This window comes from Salarias fasciatus, chromosome 22 (assembly GCF_902148845.1).
Source record: "Salarias fasciatus chromosome 22, fSalaFa1.1, whole genome shotgun sequence".
Lineage (NCBI taxonomy): Eukaryota > Metazoa > Chordata > Actinopteri > Blenniiformes > Blenniidae > Salarias > Salarias fasciatus.
In genome coordinates this window covers 4,482,512-4,503,960 of record NC_043765.1, presented here as the reverse complement: position 1 = coordinate 4,503,960, position 21,449 = coordinate 4,482,512, and the positions used below count along the sequence as shown (strand labels likewise).

General features: G+C 44.3%; 1 protein-coding gene across 1 annotated transcript in view; it reads right to left on the bottom strand.

The window, feature by feature from the left end:
* Nucleotides 1–19,127, bottom strand: part of macf1a (microtubule actin crosslinking factor 1a) — a 198,271-nt gene extending 179,144 nt beyond the window's left edge. The window contains exon 1 of the mRNA XM_030082193.1: nucleotides 18,660–19,127. Coding sequence (XP_029938053.1) covers nucleotides 18,660–18,753 — 94 coding nt within the window. The 5' untranslated portion in view covers nucleotides 18,754–19,127. The remainder of the gene's footprint in view (nucleotides 1–18,659) is intronic.
* Between the last annotated feature and the right edge of the window lie 2,322 nt (nucleotides 19,128–21,449).

The window sequence follows — 21,449 nt, the reverse complement described above, 5'->3', positions numbered from 1 at the left end:
GCCGCCGAAAGCCGAGGCTGCTGCAGAGCGGAGGACATTTTCAAACCGCCACACACGAGAAACACTCGACCTAAATGAGAAACAGAACCGCAGTTCTGCAGGGACCATCTGTGGATGCAGTTGTTTGGGAGAAAGAAACAGCAGTGCAGGGCGTTTTCATTTATTTTTTCCACTTCTTAAGACACAAAAATATGAAAAGCATTGGAGGAAGTATGTGCTGTGCGGTCGATGTGAGAATCAGCCAGGTTCAGCTCCTGCTCTACTTTAGTGCGTGACAAATGTGAGTATATACAGTATTTCATATTATTGGTATATAGCATTTTTTTGTGTGTATTTATGAGTGTGTGTCTCATGTCCCCACTAAGGGAAAAAAATGTAATTCTGTCTCTTTAAGGAAAGGAGAAGAAAAAAGGCAACTTCCTCCTTCCATCATGTTTGTTATTTCAGGAATGTTCTCCAGCTTCGCTCTCTGTCTGTTCTGCTGCGTCACTGCAGGCTGGCACACACACACACACACACACACACACACACACACACACACTTCCTGACAAGGCAACCAAACACACTCAGGAATTTATATGAAGCTGAATGTTTTCACCTGAGAGGCACAGGGATGTTTTGATTCAATAAACTAGGAAAGGATTGTGACAGAAATAGAGAATCCTGAAGTTCTGAGGTGCGCACACACTCACACACACCCTTCAGCTGTAATGTGAGACAGGACGGTGATAACGGTTCTCCCCTCGGGGAATCAGTCACAAACAACAAGACTCATAAAAACGTAACGTCACCTTCACCCTTCCGCAGCACATGGACGACACTGAGCTGAAGGACCTGAAGGAGTTCTTAATGTACCCGTCCTTCTGCTATGCAGCATGTTTAATTCATCAGTTTTTACGCCGCCCAGGGCGTCTGTTAGCGCCTCACCTGTTTCTCCTGCCAACGAACAGCTAGTTGGGACTCGCTTGGCCTTTATGAGGCTGATAAAAGACAGGTCTAACAGACTGTTAAACCGGCAGTACAGAGTGTTATCGCGCATGATGTGAACTATATGTTAAAATTACAACATTACTGACTTATACACACTGGAGCCCCAGAGATAAACTAAGGACCTAAACGTCGTTGTCTGCCTGATTGAAAACGTGCAGCAATACAGATGAACGCAGTTCTGAGAGCGATTCATTAAACCTGAAGTAATTCAGACCACAAAACATCAACAGGAGAATTTCCACTGTTATAGTGACCTGAGCCTGAATCTCCATCACTTGCAATTAACTTTTGCAGCCTCAAATAAACACCAGCTTTTCTTTATTTAGTTCCTCTACGGCTTTGTTACTGTTCCTTCCCATTTAATTTCTTTGAAGAAGCATCAACATCCAGATTATGGAGCATTTTCCACAAAGGGACCTTCAATACTTAATGAATGAATCAGTCACTATAATTTTAAATTGTTGTGCATCTCTTCAACAGAGATCTGAAGGAGACTAAACTGACAACACTTACTTTGTCATGTAACTAATTACTTTTTAATACAGTAAAACTTTATCACAGTATCTATAAGGGGGTCTCAATAGATTTCTGCAGATTTAAACGCATTAAAACAACAGCATCATTCATTAGCTGTTCAGTCTGTTATTTCAGGTACATCAGGAAGGATCGGCTTCAGTGGAAAATGTCATTTAACCTCCAGAAAATAGAAATAAAAACTGTTACTGCAGAGCCATTTGTACAATAAAAGAGAAAAGTATCCTGTGTCATGTTAGAGGTTTGAACAGTGCTCCTCATGAACAGAACAATGCTGCTGTATTTACTGTGGAAAAGATGCTGATGCAGCTTTGACTCAGTATTAGTTTTACATCTTGCCAGACTCACTTTGGCTACAACTAGAATCATTAAAAAATAAATAAATAAATAAATAAAATTTCAAAATCTGAATGGCGCTATCCAATCATAAACACTTTCACACTTTTCTCTTCAAAATTGTCCAATCCTGCTCCAGCTATCTCCTTCGTTAACGTCCACTGGACACCGACATGAAGGGACTGACCATACGCCCGCCTGCTCAGTGTCCCTCCCCCCTCCTCATCTCTGAAGTCTTTCACACCTCTAAAAGCAGGTTGCCATTATCCCACCCTGCCTCCATCCATCCATCCATCCATCCATCTTTCCTTCCCCCTCCAGGAATGTTATTGTCTGATTAAAACGCTCAGATTAAAAAAGGAGAAGAGGCAGCATGAGGACCGTCGAGCTGCAACACAGCGATGGAGGGAGGATTAGCGAAAGAGGGGTGACAGACGGGAAATCCGGAGGACCTGCTAACGTGGAGGAGAGCAGGGGAGATGAGCCCCCCCTCCCCCGGCTGCTCTTTATCCTCCCCCCCCCCGTCTGTGAATGGTGGCATTCTCTGAAGTAGTACAACAGAGCAGGCCGACGTGCAAGGGTTTGTTTTGTAAATCACAACTACAAAACAATACCTGCTGTACTGTTTGGAATGCATTTCCTTCCTTATTTCTTTCTTTTCGGGGGAACTGTAGCTTTTCTGAATCAGCCTTCTGATCAGAATTCAGCAGAAACATCTTTAAGTCAGAGCGTTCGAAGCCTGACAAAACCCTGACAAACGTAAAAAAATACAGCAGCGTGGCGAGTGCTGAATTACCCTGATCGGGAGTTAAAGAGGGAAAAAACGTGAATGAAATAGTAAAAAACAGAAGCCGCATGAGATCGAGCTGAACTGGGCCGAGATAAAGACCAAGGCAGACAGGGGAGTCGGGGTGTGCCGCCCTGCAGGCCTCTGGACTCCGAGGGGTAAGTCGGGTGATTAAAAGATGCAAAGACCCTCTGACAGATGGAGCAGGTCTGTCAGAGTGGGGCATGCCTGGTCATACACACACACACACACACACACACCCCACACACACACTGACACACTTTAACCTGCAAATTCATATGTGCATTAACATATATAATCACACACACACACACACACACACAATTCAAGTATGCCCTTGATTTCTGCATGCCAGCTTACATGTGCACACACACAACAGCAGAAAGGTGTATGCGCATTAACATACATAATCCCCCCACACACACACACAGGCACGTGGCTGTATGTAAAACAGGCATTCAAGGGCAAAGTCAAACTCTTTACTAATGCGTGCACACACACAAATCATTACCTACAATTACAAAACTCCTCTAAACTGAGCAGACGTACACCTGCAAGCAGTGTTTCATTAAGTAGAGCAGGGCGGCAGCCCGCCGGGACCTCGGTTAATAAAGAGTCGCTCAGAGTACATCTGGATTCCTTCCACCGACTGCTCTCCTACTGAAACAAGATCCAGTGGTCTCAGGACATGCGCTTGATTGTCGTTGGTTCTAGGGAGGTAATATCAGTCGGACATTGGCTTGATAATCCTGCAGGAGAGATTACACCTCGTGGTTTTCATTGGATGAAGTGGGGGGAAGAAAACGCCACGTTTTTTTGGTTTCCATGTTGCGAGCTGTGTGCAGTCTGGGTCCAAAAACGCTGTCTGACTTCCAAGTATTCCTGAGGAAACTATGTTTTGATAATATAAGTACTGAAAACACAGGTTTTCATTTTACACATAAACACAACAATCAGCTGAAACCTCGACTGCTGCTGCTGCTGCTCTGTGGCACCACATCTCAGAGGGGTTTTAAGTTCATTTAGGAAAGAAGAACTGAAAAAACACAAACACGTGCAAATAATGGAGGAATTTAGGGTTTTTTTTTTATTTTTTTTTTATCAGAAATAGAAGTACTGTGAACAGTGAAAAAAGGGAAATTCCACCGCTGTCAATACTACAACCAGACACTGACTGGATACTCTTCAAACAAGAGGGTAATCAGATATAAGACTCAGAAGGGTGCTGAAATAGGTAAAATTACCTCAGTTATTGATGTGCTGTATCAACAGATGCCAAACTTTAGAATTATTGTGAAAGATGTTACTCACATCTTCATTTCAGCTCCTGCTCTGAGAGAAATCAGCCTTTAGTCTGATCCCGCTGTGCAATACTTATCGATCTGATGCTGTCAGGCCCCGAAGCAATTAGGTCTGATCTCTGACTTCAAACTACGCGAGATAAACTCTGCGAGGCACACACACTAACACGCAATCAATACTCCCGGGTCTGATCTCACACTGCATATGAATAGCTAATAAGAGCACGTCCTTAAGGAGGTCAATACGACCATCGTGCTGCTGTGATCAATAATGAGAAACCTAATAAAAGTTCTATTAGAAGTGGAAATTATTACTCTCCTCATGAACAACGAAGCTGGTTGAAGCTCCAACAAACCGATCCATCTGTGATTGATCAACCTTCATCTTAACGGAGACGTCCATCTGCTAAAGAGCTCAGTCAGAACAGGACAGCAGACCAACTGAGGAGCTGAGGCAATGAGGGAGAAAGGAACACACATATACATACACTGATTCTCGTGTCATCGCCTGCAGGATGGTAATTTTAAAGTTTCTCAATTAGAAGTAAGACCTGTTTAGAAAAGTTGTTGAAGCTGTAAGAGATGAACAACTCTGTCTACTGACCCAGTGAAGGCGGAGGAGAGGAAGTCACCAGGTGAGAGTCACAGTGGAATTCATATAAGAATATTACAGATTCAGTTTTAACTTTTGATGATTTTGAGCTCGTTTCTTTCACTTTCATTTTTATCTAATCTGATTTTCTTTTCAATCCACTTATCTTTCACTCAGATTTAACAATCACAAAGTTTAAATAAATATTAAATTTCTTTTCCCCTCCATTCTTCTCTTATCTTTCATTTATTTATACTTTTTTCTTTGTCTTCTTCTCAGTGGATCAACATCATGAAAAAAGCTGTATAAAGTTTAGTTACTTGTCAGTTTATACATTTATTTTTGATGAAAATGTATCTAAACAAAATAATACAAAAAGGAACCATGAATGAGAACCATAAAATCCTCCTCAGGTCTCCTCTCTATTACCTCCTACCTTATTCACTTCTCAAAGGGAGTAATAACATTACAACTCCTTTCTTTGCGGCGTTAAAATCCTGACTGTGGATAAGAAAATGCCTGAAGAGGCGGGAGGAGGGAGAGAAGGAGGAACTTGCTGGCAACACAAAAAGGCAAGAAGCTTACGGAGGGGAAGCTTCTTTGTTTGGACTTTGAGCCTCTCTCTTGGTGAAGTGGCACCACAGAGCAGGCCGGTGCTTTATGCTGATAGCTGCAGGTGTCTGACATGCGGCCATAATCGATACAGAAACGTGTGAGAGGACAGCCGTAATGTGACTTTGTTTACATGAAGGACATCCGTTCAGCGGCTCCGTTATTACCCTGAAGGATGGTCAGTGTTGTGCTCTCCCAGAAATCCAATCAAAGGCCGTGCCACTCCATGATGTGAGTGCCATGCTGGATTACATAAGAACCATGATTACAACCACAAACCCCCCCGTGGCAGCCTCAGTGGTACAGCCCTGAAGTCACAGAGACGTGAGGGAACGGATCGGTCCACGGTGACCCGGAGGGGGGGTTGCTGGTTCCTCGCCATGGCGTTGGTGTAGTAATGTGGATGAATGGGATTAGCGCTCGGCCCCTGCAGGGGGGCTGTCTGTGTGACATCCCGCCAGGATGGACCAGATTACCCTCACAGCCTGATTTGAATGGCAAATCCTCACAACACCTCGCATGAGCACACGCACAAACAGGCAAACGCACACACGGCTAATGGAGCGTGGAGCGTCAGCGATACTCGGTGAAACGGCGTCAGTAATGGGATCGAGCAGGAAATGGTCTTAATTAACACACACTTAATCAATTAGCGGGTGATGGCCGAAGGTTTACAACTGATGCCTAATCTGTAAAACCAAAAAAATACATAGAATAATATATTGCAGGATTGGAATGAATTGGACATTTTAGCACTATTGGCAAATAATATGATATGTAAATGTATATCCTATGTCCTGAAAAGTTACTCAGTACAAGCCACCTAATAAATCAGTACAACAGTGGGAAATAGACGAACATTCAAAATATTTAATTTACATGCACGTTCCCCCTCACTGGATTTCCTCTTCTCCTCATGTTGCAGCTCCACCCTCTTCATCTTATCTCCCACATAGAACCAAACCATCTCAACCTCGCTTTCCCACCACATGGTGTTGTTCCTCCAGTGTAGTCATTCAAAAAGCCTAAGAAAACAGTCAAGCTAAAAAAAAGATACTAATATTTATTAAAAAGAAAAAAGAAACCCACGCTGTGTTTTAATTTATGAAGTGAGTGATTCTCAGAATGTCAGTATTTCAACGGATGTCATGTTCAATCCAATGATTCATGGACTGAAAGAAGCACATGAGCATTTTGATGCTGCACTGAATAATGACAGTAGTATTGATGTAAAAGTGAAAACTGTACAGGATGAGCCTGTTAGTACATCAGTAATACAACACACATAATCTGACCGTTTATCAATGGAGCACAACTGATCATCTCCGGGTTTGGTAATTCTGTCACTATGGCCGTCCGGAAAACCGAAACCTGACAAGCGAGGACGGCAACTCAGTTTATTCAGGAGGCAACGGTGTGCAATGCATCTTGGGACAAAGGGAGCCACCTGTTCATCCGTAGTTCAGGAAACACAGGATGTGGGTTTTTTTTTTTTTTTCAAATGCCTTTAAAAAGTGATTCATGAGTCACAAAGTTCATCTTCAAACATTCAGAATTCGATCAATAACTGATTGACAGCTTGATGAACTTGACTCTGATGGGCAGATTATAAGGTGACTGTGTAACTCTGAGTTGTAGAGTCATCGTGTGTGTGTGTGTGTGTGTGTGTGTGTGTGTGTGTGTGTGTGTGTGTGTGTGTACCTGCTGAGCGCCTCGCTCCACCGTGTGACCTCCTGTCCCACAGTGAGTGTGCAGTCAGCTGAGAGTCACAGGCTGAAGGAATTGGAGCAGATTAAAAGTCACCCTGGCTCTCTGGCCGTCACAGGCCGGGCCCGACACTCACAGCCACTCAACACATCCTTTCATCTCACGGGATTTAGGCACACAACACACGTCCGACGGGATGGGAGCGACAGTTCACACAGTCATTAGGGAGCCCGGGTAAAGAAAGGCCGGGTGTGTTGGGGACGCACGTTCCCCCTCTAAGCTGCTGGATACGCCAATAAGTAATAAAATCAACATAACATTTTGAAAGAACTGACTGAAGAAATCACGCTCCGGTTTCAGCTCACTGTGGCCGTCACTCCCTCTCTGACTCATCTCCTGCTGCATGGAATATTTGTGCAGAATCTTTCATGTTTCAACACTTCAAATAGAGTTAAGCTGTAACCAGGAGGTGGAAAGACGATGTGCTCTGAACTGTGACAATGAAAGAACAGCCAAGTATAAGAGATTCACAGATTTACTGAGCCACGGTTCATCAACAGGGGTTCAAATACTGTGTGTGATGATCGTTACCCATCTGGACTCTTTATGTAACTCGGGGTCGCAGGGGCTGGAGTTGATCCAGCAAACTGTGTGGAGGCAGATTACTGGTCACAGGTCCACCTTTATCATGTTTTTCAGTTTTATTGCTGCTCATTTGTCTTTTATTTAATGTTTCATTACATCTTTGGGTTTTTTTTTTCTTCACCTGTGTTAAATTCAAAATGCCTCTGCTTGTCCTGATGACATTACAAGCATCAGGTCTCCAGCCATCTGGCATATCATATATTTAGCTAGAATATGCCCTCCTGTTAATGGATGAACTTCACACCCATATGCAATTTAAAGCAGTGCCTCATATCGCTCACCCTCTGCTAGTATCCGATCACTCATCTTCCTTCTCACCAGTATACTCTTATTGAGGAGCATTTATCTAAATGACAGGATGATGGAGAGACAAGAAGAGGTATAGATTCACCTTCTTCATCCACAGGCAGCCCCCTGCTGACGGGGGGGAGCGAAGAAGAGAAGAGCTGAAGTGAAAGATCAAGGTCAGAATAAAGGCCCTCCTATCAAGGATAATGGATATGAACAAGCAGAGACACGACGACCAACGAAAACGTAACGAAAAGACGCCTGGATGAAGATAAAAGACGGAGAGTCGATCCTGAAAGACAGAAATAAGATCAGCAGCTTATCCTTTCCTTCCAGCGCAGAGCACAGGCTAATCAGAGTTAGAGCGAAAAGAATATTCCAGCATGTCTCGAAGGACCAGCAACTAAATCTCATTGTAGGGGCGGGAAAATGAAGATGGGAGGCCAGAAGATAAAAGAGGGAGAGCAAGAGAGGGGAGAGGCAATACACCCTTTAGAGATAGACGCCCTACAGGGAGACCAACTGGATGAGTGTGTGTGTGTGCGTGTGTGTGTCCAGTGCAGCAGTGTGCAATCGATGCTCGCTGCAGACTAACCACTGTTCCCTATATTGCTTTTACAGCATCGCCCATGATTAATTTATCAAGCGTTTCTCTCCACAGCTGACTTTATCCTGACAGCTCCGCTGCAGGTTCACGCTCCTCACAGCTTTCACAGCAGCAGCTACAGTAACCAGCAGCAAAGACGAGACGACATGCGGACAAACCTTTAAAGCACACATTTAGATGTGAACTGAAAGGAAGGAGTGTGAAAGAAACTGGATCTCAGATGGATTACTGGTGTAGACCCGGAATAAGACGTGATTTGATTCAGAAATTCTTGTGTGCTTCTGCATTTTGAGGGTAACGACGAATTTCACAATTAAAAAAAAAAAAAAAAAAAAAACATCCAAACTACTGCAAAAGTTACAGGACTTGTTTCACAACACAGAACAGCTGTGCTACAGCTGGAATAGCAGTAGTATACCAGGGATTTTTCCTGCATGATAATCCTACTAGAACAGCAGCTCAATTATATGTTAGCTTCACTTAATTTTTCCAGGAGGCGCCGTACGCAGACGACTTGTTTGTTATTCTTTCGTAATGGAGCACATCGTAGCGGTTTCCCACTGCAGCTACAAATGCAGCCTGGAGGAGATTTTAACACCAGAGTTAATTATAAACGAGCCAAGTCTGAGGAGTGTTGTTCAAGAATTAAAACTGAAGGGTATCTGCTGTCTTATTGTGGACTGAAGGTCAAACAGAAAGGAAAAGAGGTGTTTTTAAAAAGCGCCGGTGTTGTGTGGACACAGTCTGACCCCGGACGTGACCGTGCGTCTCAGAGGTCGAACCATTGGCAGCATTTCTCCTCCTTCTCTTCCTCTCTGGAGCTTCATTGCTGATTCAAGGCACGCACGCGCACACGCACACACAGTGATATCACGCATGGAAACATCTCCTGATAATCTTGACCTATTTCTTTCCCTCTTTCAAATGAATGCACACACTGATGCACAGCAAGAGATTCCTTCTCTCTCTCTCTTTTTTTTCCCAGCATCCAGGAGGCGCCGACAGAGACGGGACAAATGTCATACAGTGAGGAAAAAAAAAAAAAAAAAAATCAGAACGCGTCCACAGTCGCCACGCAACTCTGGAGAAAAGTTTCACAGAGATGTGTGCCAGCCTCACAGGCTTCCCTGTTACAGTCTGCCATGAATACAGGCCCTGTGTGCCGCCCGGAGAAGAGAGGGCCACTGTTAGCACACAAACACAAATATGCACCAACACACACATTTTTATGCTGGGGCAAATATTTCACACTCACTGGCTGCAGCCCTCACCATCATTCAAGTCAATTTTCTGTCCAACAGCACACACACGCACACACACACGCACGCACATGCGCACACACACACACAATGAAGCTCATTGATCACTTTACTAAAAATCAGCTGGATGCTGGTTATGTAAGAAGCCCGCAGGCTGGAGAGGAGAGGAGAGGAGCGCTGAGAGCAGAACGAGGGGGGAGCCGGGGGAAGCAGGAGGGACGTCACAGCAACAGATTTACTGCATGTGAAGATAAAATGTGGAGAATGTAACAGAGACCAAGAGCCACAGGGACTTTCTTTTTGACACGGCAGTACTCTTTCATTGTTATCCCAGCCGCTTCGTGCTAACTGAATCACTCCATGCATCAAAAAAAGCCTTTTTTTTGTTTTACTCTCACATACGGCAAACTTAAAAAAGACTAATAATACTTTATGTTGTGAAGAAGTCTCTCTCAAAAAAGAATACTTAATTTCAAAGGACCTCCTTTACAACATAAACTTTGAGGGAAAAACTGAAGTTTCAGAGTACTGTGAATCAAAAGTACAACAGCAGCCTACAGGACTATGAGGCTGGTGTCAAATTACTCTGTTGCTGCATGTTTGTACATGTTGTGGTCTTAGGGAGAGGTTTCCTGGAGTTAAACAAAAGTGGATATTTGAGGAAGGAAATTTACAAAGAGTTGTTTCAATTACAAAATGAGTCAAAATAGTCAATATTTATCACCGCAATGAAAAGAAAACTCAACATACTGGGAAGGTCTGCTTTAACTTAGCATGTGATTATTGGGAAAATACCATTGACCAACTTCCTTTACACAAAATGTGCCTGAGTGTCACTTTAAAATGAGAAAACAATTCCACTCATATGGAGAATGTCTCATCTTTTCACCCAGCAGCTCATAAACCACACCGTAAAACAGCGGTAGCGATCAGCTGGCTCTGAAGGCAGAGTTATGGTTAGTTAATTACGGTTCGGCCGTACAGCGAGTGATTTTCAACAGATGCAGCCTTCATGAAACAGAGACACGTCACGGACTGAAAGTAAAAACCTCAGAATCAGAGCGTGTCCTAACGCTGTGGCTCTTCAATCCCATACACATTTCTATAAATTCATTCATACACAGAGAGCCACAAAGGGGCTCCACAGGGACAAACCGACCCACCGTTAAATCTGTTCACACAGACAGGGCAGAAAAATAACCTGCACTGAAGATGAACCTCTGAAAGACAACACTGACAACAACAGCTTGTTCGAGGATGAGAAAGTTTAAACATGAAACCCTGTGATCAGGAGAGAACCGGCCACCAAGATTATTTTAAATTTACATGAGGTGAGACATTACCTTCAGAAGGTTTTATTCTGTCTCATAATCTTAATCACTGCTTTCAGCCGCTGCTTTGCTGGATTTATGTAAAGGGAATTTGGAAAGCGGCAAAAACGCTCCTTTAAGTGCTCTCGCTAGAGCTGTTTTTAGATTTATTTTCATTCTTCTCCATATTTTTCCACTTAATTCATGCGTTTTTTTATTCTTAAATGTCCTTCAAATGCTCCCTCTGCTATCTGCATTTCAATGAACGCCACAACTCGAACGTTTCGCATATTTCTCATTCTCGGTGCATTAATAACAGACACTTAGTCCCAGCAGGGTGGAGAGGCCCCCAGGCACAGCCCGGAGATGTGGGGGCGTCTGATTTCCCTGAAGGAGCCCCTGCGCTCACTCACTCGCTCGATCACTCTCCTCTCTGCTAACAGTCAGCACTACCGGGTTACTCGCTCGGTCAGCGTTTGCTATCCCTGCCGCAGCTCTGACAGCGCTTGGTCTTCCTGTCGACGCAGTCAGGTGCTGCTGGAGAATGTGACTAAACGGGAAGTAACGTGGGAAAACAGGCAGGGGAGGGGGAGAAGGAGGCGGGGAGAAAGAGAGAGAGAGAGAGGAGAGCGCCATAGAAACAGAGTGGAATAATTAGGCGGTAATGAAATAAGCAAGTGAGAATGTGAGGAAAGGGAAAGACGGGGAGGAGAGCGGCGGCAAGGCAAGGCAGGAGAAAAAAAAAAAAAAATCGATACAGAGAGAGAAAATGGGCCATGACAGAGAACGAATTACAGAGGAGGGCAAATGAAAGAGCTATTAGCAGCAGAACAGAGCAGCAAAGGGATGCTTAATATGAAATGCAGCATCAAACCCTCAACATCCAGGTAATGGATCATCAGTGTAACCAACAGCTACATCTGTACCTCCATAAAGGTGATGGTTCTGACCAGGGTGTGATCTGAAGGAGGCGATAAGCAGGAGAAAAGGGGTGAAGGAGGAGGAGGAAGAGGAGGAGGAGGAAGAGGAGGAGGGTTGTTTCTTGCAGGCAGAGATCTATTGAGAGGAAACCAGGAGTGAGGGAAGTGAAGAGGAAGAACTAGGCCACGTGGAAAAATCCGGCTGTAACGATGCGACTGAACGACCAACTGACAGCTCCCATGTCTGCCTCTGCTCTCTAACCATGTCTATCCTTCTCCATTTTATCTCTTATTCTCTCATGTTATGTTTTTTTTTTTAGTGCATGAATCAGCTGTTTGCCTCTTACCGCCAGTGCTTTAATAATGCCTCCTTTAATCAGTCAGTGGAAGTAGTAAATGATTTCTACACTTTGTCCACCATCTAATCTTGACATTTCAAAGGCCTAATTTTGCCTCTAATGAGGTCGCATCAATCCAGAAGCCCGACATTTTTCAAGCAAAGCCACAAAGCCGTCTACACGACAGAGCGGCGGCCGAGTTAAACATGGCAGATTCAGAGCAGCGATGGATGCGCTTTAACAGAAACTGAACGGTGGATGAAAAGCTGGCGTCTGCTCTTTAAGGTCACTGTGCGCAGCGGATCGGAGACGGAAGCAGGTACAGCTCAGGACACGGGGAGATAAAAGGAGGAGCGTCGCTTCCCGTATTCTATGAAAATGCGGGACGTCAGCAAATAGCAAACCCTTCCTGATAGTCTGGCAACTTCCTCCGACTCTTTCAGGGGCCTTGAACTCAGAATGACGGAGTATGAAGCTGAACAAAAGAGTGATACAGTTATGTCAGTTTTAGTGTTTATGTTTCATTATGTTTGTGATTTCAAGTGACTGTAATTTAAAGCCAACAATAACAGCACTTCAGATGCTTGTGGAACAGGTTCCAGTCAGTGTTTACGTGGGCTTCGTTATCTCAGCGAGGAGTCTTCTGACTGGGATCAAATCTGTGATAAGGCTTCACCCTGCAGCACAGGGAAGTCGATTCATATCCTTGTATGTACAATAAATAATGCCTTTAGTTCCTGACGACTGCATTCAAAATGCATTTTCTTTGTATTAAAAATGGGACCTTTGGCTCAAAATGGGTTTCAATATCAGGCCATCATTTAGCTGACATTGTAATAGTGCAGGTAAATTACAACTGCCAGAAATATTAACGAAATTTGGTTATGCGCACAACCAATCACTAGAAACTTGTAATTCCTATTTCAGCTGGGACACCAGCCTTGATATCAGCAAACTAAGCAATGTATCACCTGAGAATATAGCCAACAATTATTTTGCCTCAAAATTGTCAAATTTTGTCAAATCTCTCCAAAAATCTGACATTCAGGTAAAACCAAACAACTGAAAACCAAAACTATACAGTTTATCATCATGAAGCATTCTGCTGAGGCGTGCTGTCAGCTTAACCCCGGGGTCTTCAGGTGTGAGAGGAGTGCGACTCTGACCCCGAGCAACAGGTAATGCGGTTTACAGGTCACAGGCTTTGAGCATTGAGCGTGTAAAGCTGCTGTAAAGCTGGAGAAAACACCTTAGTAAGGACTTTATTTGTAGAGTAGTGTCATCTCTAGAGGCAAACAGTGTCTGACCGTGAGTCTCTGTGAACGTCAGCGACCGTAAACCTGAGTGCGACTCTGCGCGACTCACAAACATTACAGTGAAACATTAATCCCGACGGGCGCAAAGAGCCAGCGAGAGCACGTTCACGTTGAAACCGCATACCAGCACGGACAGTCGGCACACAAACGTCTGCAAATACGCCCGGACGTGCACTCAGGAGCTGGCAGAGGAGCCAGGAGTGAGCGGTGTTCAGTACACAACCTCAGACAAGACCTGCAGCATCAGCCACGCCCTCTCAGGCAGGTAGGCCAACGTCAGCGTTGATGAACATTCTGGGGAATAACTTCCACAATCATGATAATCCAACACAAAACATTCCAGATTATGTATGTTGGTGGGGTTGTTTTGCTGTACGTTCTTTTTTGATTAACTTTGATGCTGCAATTTGAAAAAGGCCCCAATTTTTATGCTTCTGTCCATCAACTCTTTTCATTAAATCCATTTCTTCTAATTCTCCCACTAAATCAATCGTCTCCGTTCGACTCCAATGCTCACTTCGGGCAGCCATCTTGGATTATGTGCGTCATGACTGCAGGACAAGGGAACAAGCATGCACAAAATGACCAGAATCGACAAAGGCACACTTGATGGAGAAATTATTTAATTCCACTTTAAAATCAGAATAAACCAGCAGCCACTTTATTCAGAATTAAGTTTAATTCAAAATAATTTTCATTTGGAATTAGATGTCTGAAAGGTCTTTTCAAAGCAGAATTAAAGGGGAATCGTGGCCAATATTACAGTAGACTACAAGGAAAACATGCCTTTAAACAGCGTTGTGCGTTTGCTCTGTGGATCTCGTCAGTCCGTGCTGCGTTTATAACTCAGTTTGACTTTAATTGAACCACATCAGCGTGTGCCTGCAAAGGGAACAACGGCTCCGTTTCATTTTTGGATTTGGTCCACTGCGCACGCCAACGGGCATGACGGCATTCGCGCCGCCACAAATACACCGCACTAATACCGCAATCACATCAGGGCTCCTTTTAACCGGACCAAATGTGACAAGTGTGAACACACATTTGGATTACATGAGGAAGGTTTGGTTTCTCCACAAATATAAAAACACGCCCATCGTATCTGATTCAAGGTCGCAGGGGGGGCTGGAGATAATCCCAGCTGACGGAGGGTGAAGGCAGGTTTCACACTGGACCAGTCCATCGCAGGGAAAACGCACAACCCTAAAGGCCGTTCAGCCTGACCAGTTTACCTCAGCTCGTGTTTTTGGACTGTGAGAGGAAACCAGAGGACACAAACATTACTCATTCCCGCACAGGAAGAACATACAAACTCTGCAGTGGGAGAGCACAAAGCCCGGACTGGAACCAGGGACCTGACTGCTGTGAGGAAACACAGCTAACCACTGTTATTCCTGTGCATCTGACACGAGGGCGAGACGATCGGCTGCACTCTGACAGTGCGTACACAGGCCAGCCCCAAACGTTTTGTCTCTCAAACACACTCACATCTTCTGGTGTCTATATTTGTAAAACACTCATTTACGACCGACAGCTTCCTGACTTTCTTGTTCGTCTAAACTGTTCAATTGTTCCGTGTCCTCCCGGGTTTCCTGGCTTACATTCGGCTCTGAAAGGATTTCCACGGTACTGAACCTGCTTATGAACATGCACTGCTCCTAAGCCGCTCTTAAGCTTAAGTAAATGTTAATAATATACTTGTTTAATTAGGATCATTGAAAGAAGAGGAGCAGGAATGTATACGGCGCCGACTCTTATATAATAATTATGGATCGACTTCTGCAAACAAAAAGTTGTAGTCAATCTGCCTGAAAGCATCTGCTTTTCCACTGACTCAGTTGGCTCCCGGTATTTTTCCATATATGACCCTCTTACTGCGGCTTAAGATATCCTGCCATTGTTGCACATGTGAGCAGAAATACACACAGTAACAAAACACACACACACACACACCCTGCCCACCGCCCTTGTGAATGATTTAAACTGTATCAAATGTCGACCTCCGGTTTCAGAGAAGTGATGCTGCAAGCAGGATGCCAAGTTCTCATTTCTCAGTCTATTCTTCCAGACAACTGCGACAAGTGACTCACACACAGCTGACAGTGATGGAGACTTGCGTAAACACACACCCAGGACAAAGGCTTACTCAGGCGGCAGGACATTGAAAAAAAGCAACTATGATATTAGTGATTGTGAGAGCAAAAGTAATATATTACGAGCAAGTGGAAGAACAAAAATAAGAAAAGTGGACAATTTGTAGTCACTTCAGAGAACAAGACACCATCATGCAGCAGCGACACTCGGGAACCAGACGTTACTATTGTGGTGAAGGGACTCCAGAGGACACGGGGTAAGACTGGCAGGGTTACAGCCTCATTATAGACCTGATGAATGAGACGTGTGACAGAATACAGACATATACGTCTGACATCTGGACAAAACAACTGTCAATCTAAAACAAACCCACAACAAACGAGAGAGCTTGGTGTCAGAAATGTCAATAACAATACCTTGAAGAACTGAAAAACATGGTTTGATCAGTACCTCTGAATGAACTGGATAAATAACTTGAACAGCTCAACTAGGGTTTCTCAATTGCTGTATTTCTGAAGTGGTTGTAAACATACCCAATCCAGTTATTACAGTTGTCCGTTTACTCTCAGTTCTCGGATATTTATGGTCCCGTAAACACAGAAATGCATCAATAAAGGCCGCAGGAAGCCTGAAAACAAGCTGCTGATCAGTCAGAACCAGGAATAAAAGACATTAATACACATTTCTATCAGCTGAACTAAAGACAAACATGTTTACAAAGACTTCAATTTTCTCAATGTTTTAGTCTCGTCTAACGAGTCAAACAAGCTTCAACTCTCCACTTGAAGGACCTGGGAGCTCATGACATTATTTCATTAGTATCCAATCATGAGATGAATCCCTGCTTGTGGAAATTACTTGTGGCAGCGCAAAAATAACTAAATGTTCTAAAAAGTAACATTTTCCTCTGGATGAAGTACTTTTCTGACCTTGCTGAAAATGTCTGAAGAAACTATTCAGTCTAACAAATATGTGACAGAAAGAGTGAGCCATTTCTTAAACGTCTTTTGATTTTGAAGTGCAGCTCCTGGACAGGATCGCCACAGCAGATAATGTTACATTTGGCAAACATTAGTGAAAGAAAATACAACCAAACAGAAATCAGAGATCTCAACAGTTCTTGGCTCATTGAAAATTAACTATGTTTAGTTTTTCTACAATATGAAACCCATGTGGTTCAGAATTAAGAGAAAAAATAGAAAGAAATCTCATTTTAATTCACAACATGCCTTCAGAAACCAATCAAAAGCCTTAAAGGTGACTTCATATACCTGCAATGAAAATGCTAGCACAAGTGGAGGGTTATCCACAGTGAAAAACCAAACTATTGATTTGTTGATTCTGGGATCTTCAGACTGTTATGCACTGACATTTCTAAGAAGTCCCAAGAGACTCAGTTCAATCAATGTGTTGATGCTTCTGTTCTCTTTCATGTTGGGAAGAAAGCACACGTCATGCTTTACTTATTCAAAGAAAAAAAAACCCACCTGTCTACAAAAAAAAAAACGAACAGGGCCTCAAATCAACTAGAGGCACTTTAATAGAGGGTGATCAATCACCCGAGGCTGTGAGCCAGAGTCCATCCATTCTAGACCTGGGAGATTTAGGGAAATTCCAACATCCCATTTGCTATCAAACCAGCAATTAACTCTGGTCACATAACAAACAATTCTCGTATCTGGATAAAATACGGCCCTGGTTCTCACAGTAGCAGGACTGACTGGCACATCAGAGCTTCATAAAGCATGAAAATAGCTCAAAGGAAGGCACTGATTTATATCTTGACATGCCCCAAACTAACAGTCTGCTACAGGGAAAAGTTTTTGATATTTGGGCCAAAGAGATTGTTCTGATTTATTATTCAAGAGATACAGAGATGACGACAGCAAATTAGGGCTCTGATGGAGTGTTTTCCAGATATGGCTGATGCTATCGGTGTTCCGCATGTTTTCACAGTCCCCTCAATAGATGTCTTATTTCAGTCCCAGACAATCAAATAAGTGGAGCTCAGCGTCGCCACAGTGAAGACGCTGCAAACAGTCTCAAAAAGAGATTCTTTCCTTGTGATTAGTTGCTAAAGAGGTTGCATTTTGGATGATTTGCAGGTGAAACATTGTGACTCCACAGTACTAACAACCTCACTTTAATGGCAAACACAGGTCCAAACCCCAAGGAGTTGAGTTTCATTCAAGCAATCAATAATTAAAAACCCACCTTCTTTTCATCAGTGCCAGCATCACAGATGTGACCCAAGCCTATTGGCTGTCAGCACCCCCATCCTCTTCCCTCTCTCACACACACTCACACACACCCCCACAGTCGATTTCAGCAGAGGCATTCATTTTTAAAGCGCCCCTGTCACTGGGATTATAAAACAGACAGTCTCAAAGCCGGTGGTAACGCCACTGCTGCAGGGGGTAACAATGCCACAGACTCCCGTGAAAGAAGAGCCACAGAAGCAGGTTTAAGTGTTTTTAAAAGCACAACCTTTCCTCTGACTTCCAGGCCAGCAGCAGCAGCTCTGATATTTACAGGACAAACAGCAAACACAAGGCAAACAGGAGACCATGTGGAGAAATTTCCCTGAGCTGGCAGGAGGAGGAGGAAGGAGGAGGATTTCATAAAACTGCTTCCTCTGGTCTCTCAGAATCACACAGAGTGATTACAAGGCAGTCAGGACATGCAATTTGCCCCAAACCCCAGTGAAATTTCCTGATGTAGGCCAACAGTGAGGCAGAGCAAGAAGCGCTGCTTTGTTTCTGCTTAAAATATCAACAATGAGGAGATTATGAAAGTGGCAGGCTGGACTGGCTGGATGCCCACATTTCAACTTACACTTTCAGACACAATCTGGACCCTGCTGTGTTCATCTTTACCCCTCATGTCCTGACAGATATCAGGAGCATCTCAGATGGCCAAAGGGAAAGTTACAGGAGGTGCTAGTCTTGTCTCATTTCAATGTTTCCTCTGAGAGGCTCCGTGCTGCAGAGGAGTGTTTTTACCTTTATATCTCTCCAGCACGTCTTCATAAGCCTGGGCGAACTCCTTCTCCTGGGAATGGGTCGTGGGGAGCAGACCCGGGATGAAGCCAGCCATGGCGGCTGACAGGAGAGGGGGGTCGGCCCGCAGAACTACCGCAGTGACCCGGTCCGCTCGGCTTCGGCTCGGCTCCGCTTCAACACCGATCCGTGTCAAACTACAACATTTGATGCATTGGCGCAAACTACAGCGCCGCCGGCTCACTTCCAGCAGGGTTAGATAATCCTCCGTGATACTTGAGAGAATGAAGGAAGAAAAAAAAAATCCAAAAGTGTATGAAAATGTAAGCGGTTCCAGATGCTTAAAGGTTACATAAAGGCTGCTATCTGTCCGGGAGTGGCGGGGTGTGTGCGGGACCACACAGCCGCATCGCTCGGCGTCTCCCCTCCGTCAATATCGGCGTCCAGCCGGCGACTGCTGCCGTTCCAGCTCCGGGGAGGAGGAGGGAGGAGGAGCGGAGAGAAGAGGGGGGGGTCACAGCGTCTCCTTCCGCCGAGAAAAGCCACCGACCTCCGAGCGAAACGGTGTCCGGACCGGGGCTTCCTACCCCCGGCTGAGTCGAGCCGCCGGAGCTCCCTGCATGCTTCCCAGCCGTAATGGCCGCTTTTAGCCGAGGCTTTGCGGTGCTCGCCTGAGTGTGTGTGAGAGAGAGAACGTGTGTGTGTGTGTGAGAGAGTGTGTGTGTCCCTGTGTCTCTCTCCCTCCTCTGCTCAGGTTTCTCGGCTCTTCCTGCACAGGCTGCCTTCCATCCCTCTCTGCCGGCCGCGCCAGGAAGCTCCGCCGCAGGAATCCAGCGAGCCGGTGTGGAGCCGGAGCAGCGTCCGGGCCCGGTTACATGGCTGCCGGCGGAAAGTAGAGCCGCAGCGCCCCCCGCTGGCCGGAGAGCGTCAGTGCCACGGACTGAGAAACCAGAGGGCTGCTGGGATTAAAACAAATCAGCCCAGATATTCAAAGAATTTATTAAAACTCTAATAAAACTACTTTATTTATCCGTTATTTCATTGTCTCAACTGAGCAGTTAATATCCATCTTTGTTGACTGTTATTTCTCTTGTTATGGCCCATAATGCCTTAATACCAATATATTTTATAGATGAAAAATAGAAATAATGTGTATAAAGTCTGAGTTGTGAATCACTGTATATATTTGGCTTATCATGTCACCGTGCAGCTCCATCTGCAAAGCATTGTGGGAGTCCACCGCTCCTAGAAAGAGGATGGGTTCAATGTGCAGAAATAATTTCCCCAAGAAGAATCAATAAAGCATTCTTGTGTTTCAGGCATTTTGCGAGATGACAGTCATACACATGCACACACACGTGTTTGACTCCATCCCCCCAAAACTGGATGAAGCAGTGTGCACGAGGAAGAGATTACAATCGTTGCAATTTGTTTGTCAGTCCCTTTCTTTTGTTATTGTAGAGGGCTGTGACGAACCTGGATCATCTTCCAATCTCTGCGTTGCAGGTTTGATCCCCAGCTCACTCTGTCCATGTGTCGAAGTGTCCTTGGCTAAAGACACTGAAGCTGAATTTTCTCCATGGCTGACGTATCAGACAGCAACACCCAGCTTCTGTCACGCAAGGAGGAACACATTTCTAACTATTTTCATGTGGAAAACATTGAGTTGTATTCATCACTGCATATTTAAGTGTAACATTTTGATTGTAAAGGAAGACACATTCATCTCTCGACAAACTCAATCCTCATTATATTGAGCAGGAATGAGCTCCTGAACCACAGAGCCCGGAGAAACCACAGGTACAAAGTGGATTAAAATTGAATAATAAGATGTTTTTCATGTGTTCACAGACGTACTTGACGTGAGGTGATTCTAGTCATAAGTCTGTGCCGCCCTGCTGGGAGAAACCACAGCCATCAGTGGATGCAGCCACTCTGAGTTCAGAGCCTGGAATGCAGCCCTGCGGAAATGCGCCACAGATTATGTAATTTAATCCCATATAGCCACATAAAGATTTCCTCTAAGTGCACAATGTCATGGCTGTGCAGATTCCAGCAGATATCGTTGCAGAAATATAAGGTCTGCAGGTGGACTTGTAAAGAAAGGAGGCAGATGTGCTTATAGATGTCCGCTTGAGATCAATATCGGATCGAAACTTGAATAAAAGATGCATGAGCGGCTCCACGAGGAAGACAACAATCAAGACAATGCACTGGGTGGGGGGGACGACAATTGTGTGGGTAGGGATTTCAACACTGTGTTTTTCTATGTCACAGAAGTGAAAGTAATAATTTAAGTGAATTTGGCTTTCAGCTTAGACCAATAAACTGCATTGTTTTCCATTCTTTTAACTATAAAAACTTTGATTGGCAAATGAAATACTTAAATATAAATATATTAAATAAATTATTCTGCTCTTTGCATGTAGGAAATGTTACAATCTCAGTTTAAATTTCGCAAGCTAAAGTTGCAATGAATCCAAAAAGTTACTTTTTTAGTGATTTATCTTCTTACATCTTCTCTAAATCTACCAGCCATTTTTTAATCCTTCGCACTGGTGAAAGCCGCAGCATTACCTTCTGCGCAATTTCACACCAAAGTGGCGGATGCTCTCCTTAGCTTCATTTTACTCCTTGATCACAACAACGTCTGTGAGAAAAAGAGTGTTTTCAACTGGTAATGATTCACTGTCGACAGCGTGGGTCATCTCCAATTTTCACAGCAGATGGAACATTAACGGTATCTGGAGCCCGTTGTTGTTCTCTTCCTAAATCACGAGTGCCAAATGCAGT